General features: G+C 45.2%; 1 protein-coding gene across 6 annotated transcripts in view; it reads right to left on the bottom strand.

Moving 5' to 3' along the window:
• Window positions 1-1268: 1268 nt before the first annotated feature.
• LOC138745789 (A disintegrin and metalloproteinase with thrombospondin motifs 20-like) overlaps window positions 1269-8001 on the bottom strand; it is a 381593-nt gene continuing 374860 nt past the window's right edge. For all 6 annotated transcript variants that reach the window (XM_069903086.1, XM_069903087.1, XM_069903089.1 and 3 more), the window contains one exon: window positions 1269-7557. In XM_069903086.1, coding sequence (XP_069759187.1) covers window positions 7468-7557 — 90 coding nt within the window. In that variant the 3' untranslated portion in view covers window positions 1269-7467. The remainder of the gene's footprint in view (window positions 7558-8001) is intronic.

Raw genomic sequence — 8001 nt, 5'->3', positions numbered from 1 at the left:
GTGCTGCCAGGGTGGTGGTGGAAGCTGGTACAATAGGGACATTTAAACAACTCTCAGACACTTGGATATAAGAAAAATAGAGGGGTGAAGTGGGGAAGGATAGATTTTTGTGGAGTAGGTTCACATTGGTCAGCATTGATGGCCAGAGGGGCTTTATTGTACTGAAATTTTATCTTTGTAGACATACAGCACGGTAACAGGCCCTTTCTGCCCACCAGCTCGTGCCGACCAATTACAATCCCCAGTATGTTTTGAAGGGTGGAAGAAAACCGGAGTCGACAGGGAAAACTCCTGCAGATACGGGGAGACCGTACAAACTCCTTATAGGCAGCCCCGATCACTGGTGCTATAACAGTGTTGTGCTCACCCTTATGCCAATCATGCTAAAACACAAAATTTCAGTTCCAATATTGTTGCTGCTGATTGGTTGAAATCTCTGGTTAGCGGTAAGTTCACTTAAGGCTTTACTGGGTAGAAAGTAGTGAGTAGACTTTGAAGAGCCTGCTGTTTGCTTGCTTTCACCTGAGTGAACCTGCAGGAAATAGTGGGTTGAGTAGTGGTGGAGATTCAAACAGAACTGCCTGTATGCTGAAAGTTGTAGATCTTGGTGAGTGTCTCTCCTGTGAAGCTAGTTCCCTTATGTTGGAAGGATTAACCTGTCTTTGGATTCAGTTCACTGTAAACAAGCTTGTGGAGTGCACTGGGCAGGCTGTGCAAAGTTGGGAGATGCAGTAAATGTGTGGGTCTGCAGAAAGGTTGGTGTGGTCTTCTCTCCCCTGAGTCGCTCTGTTGTGACACTAGAATTCAAATTGGCAATTGGACCATGACACCATTCGACATGAGCAGAATTAGGTCATTCAGCCCATCACATCGGCTCTGCCATTTAAATCATGGTTGATGTAATTTTCCTCTCAACCCTCTCCTCCGTTACTTTCAATACTATTACTAATCAAGAACCTATCAACCTCCGCTTTAAATCTTCCTAGTGACTTGGCCATCACAGGCGTCTATGCCACGATTTCCACAGATTCACCACCCTGTGGCAGAAGAAATCTCCTCGTCTCTGTTCTAAGGGGTGGACCTTTTAATTCTGGTCCCTCCACTGCAAATGTCTTCTCCACGTCCAGTCCATCCAGCCCTTTCAATATTTGGAAAGTTTATTAGAGACGTTGGATCACGGCGAGCTGGTGAGGTTTTATAAGAGATACTGAATTCAATAATGTAGAATTAATTGACACATGAAAAGCAAAATCATGAGAAGTGCGCTGAATAAAAGTTTTATTTGTGATTATTCCCATTATTGTACATTAGAACATAATCGATACAGATATAGCACCCAACCCATTTAACAGTGGTTCTTTGATCAGAGACCATTGATCTGAACAGACATTACACTTCAGAGAGTTGCAGTTGCTCAAGATCCGTTTTATTACCCCTCCCTTCTCCACAGAACAGAACCATGGAAAGAGATGGTCAGTTACAAAATTTCTTGTAAACATATGAATACAAACTTGTCTTTAAGTTTTAAGCATTTAACTTTGACATAAAGTATTAATTATAAAAGCACTACAAAGCTTTTATATAAATCGTTCATTTCCAAAGACTAGTCTGTGACCTCAGTGGGGTCCCAGGATATGTAAAAAGCTCAGTATTACCACTCCTTTAAGTGATCACTGCAGATGGAGAAATCATCCCTGCAACACACAAACGTTCTGGAGAAACTTGACAGGTCACGCAGCATCCACAGGGTGTACAGGCTGGGCAAAGTGTCGGGCCGATGGACGCTGCAAGAGACGTTATGTTTCTCCAGCACATTTATTCATTGGACTTGACCCAGCACCTGGCCAACTTTCTTGCAGAACAAGAAATCACCAGAATTGGATAAACAATTGAAAAAAAAAAGGATGAAAGCCACTTGTATAGATGGTTTGTTGGGCATGTGTTAAACATGCTCTCTTTTTTCATGATACTCAGCCAGTATCATTATTAGTGCCAAGCACTCTCGTGGCCTGTGGAACGCATTTCCAATGAAGCTTCCTTCTGAAGGAACATCCATGTCTTTTGTACCTGCTTGTTTTGGAGAGGCAGTACATTCCTTGTGCCTTCCAGCGGAACAAAGAATGATCATTGAATACTTAGTGATGATACATGACAGAAATCTGAGATTAAAAGGCAAGTTTTTGGACCCATAAAATCAACACGACGTCCAGTGCACTGTGTGACAGAGTATATAGATATGTTTTTGGGAGATAAATTGGGAAAGGTGTATTAGAGTAGGTCACATACAAACATTTTAAAACTGATCTTATTTAAAATACTGGGCTCTGCCCCATGCTAGACATATCCGGGCCTCACAGCTTTTGAAAGAGCTTTGAGAGTTCGCAAGAGACTTCATTAATGGATTGTTGTCTCAAAGGGTCTTGTGGTTTATCAAGCAGAGAGAGAGAGAGAAGCAGGATTTTCTCTCAGAGTGAGAGAGAGAGATCTTCTACAATGTTACAGCCAGTAGAAGCAGCTGGGACTGGAAGAGGACAAGCTGACAAGCTTGTGGAAAACCTTTTGGAAAACGGCCTGGTCAAAGCCCTTGTGGTCCATGCAAGAGGAGAGGACTGGCTGTCTAATGTTTCACTTGGAATAAGGGAAACAGAAAGGAACTCTGTGATGACCTGAAAGAAAGATGTTATCATCTGGAGAACCCTGAAAGGGCAAGTTTCGTCAGCAAAACACTGGAGTGGCTGATTAAAAAGGAACAATAAATCTCTATCTGAAAACCGACAAGAACCTTCCTGAGAGGTTCAAATGGCCAAAGGTCCTAACCTTTTGAGCACCAAAGTCTGGTGAACTTTTTAAATGTTAAATTCTGTGCACAGTATAAGAATTGCCTGCAACCAGTGAAGTTGGAGGAATGAGAAGTGAGATTGGACTGTGAACTAAAGAATCTTTCTGAAATTGCACACATATTATATACACGTGCACTTAGAATCAGAAGGGGGTTGTTTAGGTTAAGTAAGTTAATAGTGATAAGTTAAAGTTTGATTCTATTTTCACGTTAAAAGATAATTAAAAACAACTTTTGATGAAGTAATCATTTGTCTTGGTGAATATCTATTGCTGCTGGGTTTTGGGGTCCTCTGGGCTTGTAACAACTGTTACAGTAGATCGTTACAAAATCCATTTTGCAAAGTTCTTCAACTATAAATTGGATCAGATGGGTGGAGAAGCTCACGCAGTCTCCAAGCTTTTCTTGGTTTTGGACTCGCCCCAAATGAGCTTCACCCTGAATTATATGGAAGCTAGAACAGTTAGGCACAAGAATAGGCCCTTCGGCCCATATACCTGTTCTGAACACGATGTCCAGTTTCTACCCCACTGTCACTCCAGTTTTCCCCCATCTGCAGTCTCTCTCTTGTTTAGCTGATGGAACAGTAAGTATGTCAATGGCACTTGGCCCCTGATGTACCTGTGTCTCGCCGGGGACAGGACACACAATTTTTGTCCTGGGCTACATGTGCAAATAAAGTCCAGATCTACATGACAAATGGGAAGCTGTTCAACATGCTCCAGCATGAGTCTCAGGGCGGCACAACTTGAACAAAGACTTGGCAAATTCAAGGCGCAGCAAAGCTTATCATCGGCCTATGGCAGGATTGATTTTACTCTGAAGATCCACCAGGCAAACATCTCTCTTAGCCTGTCCCTGGTGAACCCATGACAACCACAGTCCGTTGTCCTTGTCCCCAGGATCATTCTCGTAAGCCTCCTTCTTAAACCTCTTCCTTAAACCCTCTCCTTCTTTCCTTCAATATGGGGTTCAAACTGCTCCCAATACATCCCGAGCATAGGTGCCACCAAACTCTTCTCTGGATGGCTCAGTATGGTTCTCAAGCCATACTGTGGAACTGCAGATTCTGGCTAGCAGTGCTTGTCACTTCTGCTGTGGCGTTACACAGCAGGATCATTTAGCAAAGAGGTGGATCTTACTCTCGGGTGCTGTCTGTTTGAATAACCTGACCAGATCCACGTACACAAAGCAAAAAAAACACTGCTGGCCTCTTCAACTGACTGTTTAAACCTGTATGGTGCATGATGACTGGGCAGGAGGACCCCGCGGAGGCTCACTGTGTCACAGCTCTCCTGGGTCCACACCGGTCGGTCACAGTTCCTTTGAGAATCACCTCTGACTCACAACTGGACACAAAATCAGTCAAATGTTAATGATGTAAGTTAAGAAAATCTTAAAACCTCACACTCAGAAATAAGGACTGTTGCCATGTGGTACACTTGAATCCTTACTATGGCATATAATCAGCTGTGGCAAATCCAACTTCTATTTCCCAAAACTACTGAACCTTTCATTATTTTTTCAAATGAACTCAAGGAAACTAGTTTAAATCTGGTGAACTGACATCGTTGTGAAATGATAAACAGCAATAACAACTTGAATGATTGCTTTCATTTCTGTTTGCATTATTATAGGGATGATGTCGATGCTTTGGAGAGGTGCAGAGGGATGGTACTTGGATTGGAGAACATTTCGTATGAGGCAACATTGACAGGGCTCAGGCATTTCTCTTTAAAGGGGCAAACCTTGCGAGGTGACATATAGAGGCTTAGATAGAGCGGACAGACACCCTTTCTCCTGGGGTGACAATGTTTAAGGAACATTCAGGGGAGACATCAGAGGTGGCCTTTTATTATGGAGAGAGTGGTGGGCGCCTGGAATGCATTGCCAGGGGTTGACAGTGGACATTGGTACAAAGGCTCTTAGATGGGTGTAGAAAATAGAGGGGTGTGGGTCTGAGGTATGGAATAATGAGGTGGTAGGTTTCCATCGGTTGACACAACATTGTGGGCCAAAGGGTGTGCATTTTGCTGTGTTCTAAACAGCACATGAGCCATTCAAAATAAAGATCGTTTCTATTATTCCAGAGGAACTCAATAAGTTGATCAGCTTCTGTGGAGGAAAAAGAATGGTCGAGACCCAACTTCCTGTGGTGGTTTACTTTTCAGAAATGAAAGAAATTAAATACCAGCTAGGACAATAGTGACCTCCTGTTTGTTCTGTCAACAGGTGTACCTGCAGTCCAGGACCTTGTGTAGTTTGTCCCTTGTGGGATCAGATACCTCAAGGACTGGGTGTCACTGAGACGATATCCAGTAGGGTGAACAAGAGGGGCTGCAGATGCTGGACAAATGAAACAACACCCAGAGTGCAGGAGGAGCTCAGGGGGTCAGGCAGCATCCGTGATGGAGGAGCTCAGGGGGTCAGGCACCATCCACGCTGGAGGAGATCAGGGGGTCAGGCACCATCTGTGCTGGAGGAGCTCAGGGGGTCGGGCAGCATCTGTGCCAGAGGAGCTCAGGGGGTCGGGCAGCATCTGCGAGAGGCCTGAGCCTTTCATCAGAAATAGGCAGTAATTAGAAGGGGTGAGGGAGAGGAGCAGGTAGCAGGTGAATACAGGTGTGAAGATATAGGACAAAGGTATCACCAAAACTAGCTTACTTTTTTCCCATTTCTTCGCACCTGTATTCCCACCACCTGCCAAGCTGTGCTCCCCCTCCCACCCTACCCTTTCATTCAGGTGTGTCCACACCAGTATCTCTCACTGTAAGTTAAGGACACACACTGTTTCACATGGTTTCAGACTAAATGGCATCAGAGAGAAGACTGTGTTTTTCACGTGCTTTGCACTGGATCCTTGAGGCTGGTGCATCCGGGGAGCAGAACTTCATAGACATGTGAATACAACTTGTTATCATGAGTTGGCAGCAACAAAATGATATTCTGACCAATTCAGCTCACAAAGTGCAGAGAGCAGCATTACCCAGGACACCAGCTTGCAAACTTAAACATTTGGCTCAAGGAGTCACTTCCACCGAGGTTGTGGATTGCATGTATCCTTATGTGGTATAATACCATGGTGTTCACACAGGCAGTTACAAAACAGGGGTTATGACACATCCCTCCCCTTTAACACCTGGCAAAGGAAGTTCAAATACATCACACAATCTTAACAGTTAAAAGCAACGTAAAAGATATCAGATAATAAATAGGACACAGCATATTTACTTTACAACATAATAAAATATAACTCTTATGTACATCTTTAGCTGAGAGGTATCTTGGCCACTCGAGCTAGTGTTCACTGTAGACCCTGACAGCTTTGACCTTCACAGGAGGGGGTTAAATGTAATTTTGGCGATACCAAAACTTCAGATTGTTCCCAGGAGTGAAACAAGGGGAATTTGGTTTGAGGTGATGTAACCAGGCTGGAAACTTCCAATAGAATCAGGGGATTTCAAAATATGGCAAGGGTTTAGATACTCTCAGTGTTCATTTTCTGGCCTTCAGTTTCTTTTTGTGCTTTTTAAAAAAAAAACCCTTTCGTCCGATAAAGTAGTGGAATAAAGACAGTGAATCTCAGTGGGGATCAGTCATGCAGCAGCAGATATCCCATGGACTTTCTTCTGACACTGCTGGAACCGTTCTCCCTGACTGCATCATGTTGTCCCTCCAGCTATGGGGCCCTGCACAATTGGTGGAAAAGCTGTCTGTGCAGGCTGCTCCACCAACTTGTCTGTCCATGCCCTCATGCTCTGCCCAGTCAAGATCTCCTGCAAACTGGAGGAGCCACACCTTGCATTCCATCTCAGCAGTTTCCAACCAGACACCATCAACATCAGCCTCCAAGTTCATTAACCCACTCTCCTCATCCCTTCAGTTCCACACACCCCTTCCCTTCCTCCTCCTGCTCGCCTTAGCCCTCTCCCCACCATTTCTCAGATTCTTTCTCTTCTACTTTCTCTCCTCCCCTTTCCAAACTCCTCTCCTCCTCCCTCCCCCATCTACCTATTCAGGTGTCTGGCTGCTCGGGCCCAAAACGCCGACTGCCTTTTACTTCCTACGGAAGTGGTGGGACTTGCTGAGGTTCTCCAGCACTTTTGTGCACTGTCCTAGATCCCAGCATCTGCACAGTTTCATATTTACCTTTACAGCCAGATCTGAATTCGATTTTGCCTCCTGTGAGTGGTGTGAGGGACAAAGGCGACAATCCTTTCTGTCATACTGAGGGGATTGATAAAGAGGCTTTGGGAGGCCTCAGGTAGGGCGAGCCAGCTTCAGAACTGGAAATAGCTTGGCCATTTGAACAGAGTATGGATGTGCTTTGATAGAGAGGAGTGGTTGAGGTGAGCCACATTGAATGGTCCAGGGGTCATTGCTTCTGGGTGAGAATGATTTACAAAGGGACAGGAAGTGGAAGTCTCTGAATTTGGTGCAGATCAATGACCTTCTCTTGCTGTCTGGTCTACAGAGAGGGAGATAGCATTTGGCATCGGCTGGTGTTCAAACTGTCCTTTGAATAATGTACGCCCGACGTAAAGAAGAGGTGAGCTGGTTGCGGTCTTCCTCCTTGAACTTTGCTTCATTCGGCCTGTGCTCCTTTATTCGGTCTCCCCTCAGGCACCTCACTGGACTTGCAGCAAGAGACCAGGGCTGCCTTGGGGGGTACACTTGCCGCAGTAGCCTCCACACTTTCCAGCTACCCTCGTGCCATCCTTTCAAACAGAGAAACATTTTGTGTGTGTGCCATGCAGTTGGTCGGTTGCTTGTCCATGGGTCATGGCAGTTTGGAAACAGGCCATTTGGCCCACTTTGCCCATGCTGACACCCAATCCTGCCACTTCCCCATGAACTCCACCCCCTTCCCACCCATACAAAAGTCAATGTACAGTGGCTGATGATCCAGCACGTCTTTGGTAGGGTGGGAGGAAACTGGAGCACATGGAAAAAAAGGTGGCCAGGTCATACCAGAGGTAGGGATTCAACCTGGGACACCAGGGTGAAGCCTTCTACTTGCTTGCAACTAATAGCTGGCACGGTTGGCGTAGTGGTTAATGCAGCATTATTACAATGCCAGTGATGCAGGTTGTACCTTCTCCCCTAAAATATACGGGGCTTGTAGATCAATCCGTGTGTTTGGGTGGCATGGGCTGGTGGGC

The sequence above is a fragment of the Narcine bancroftii genome, chromosome 11, assembly GCF_036971445.1.
Source record: "Narcine bancroftii isolate sNarBan1 chromosome 11, sNarBan1.hap1, whole genome shotgun sequence".
NCBI lineage: Eukaryota > Metazoa > Chordata > Chondrichthyes > Torpediniformes > Narcinidae > Narcine > Narcine bancroftii.
The sequence above is the reverse complement of the archived record's forward strand: the minus strand, read 5'-3'. Positions and strand labels throughout refer to the sequence as shown.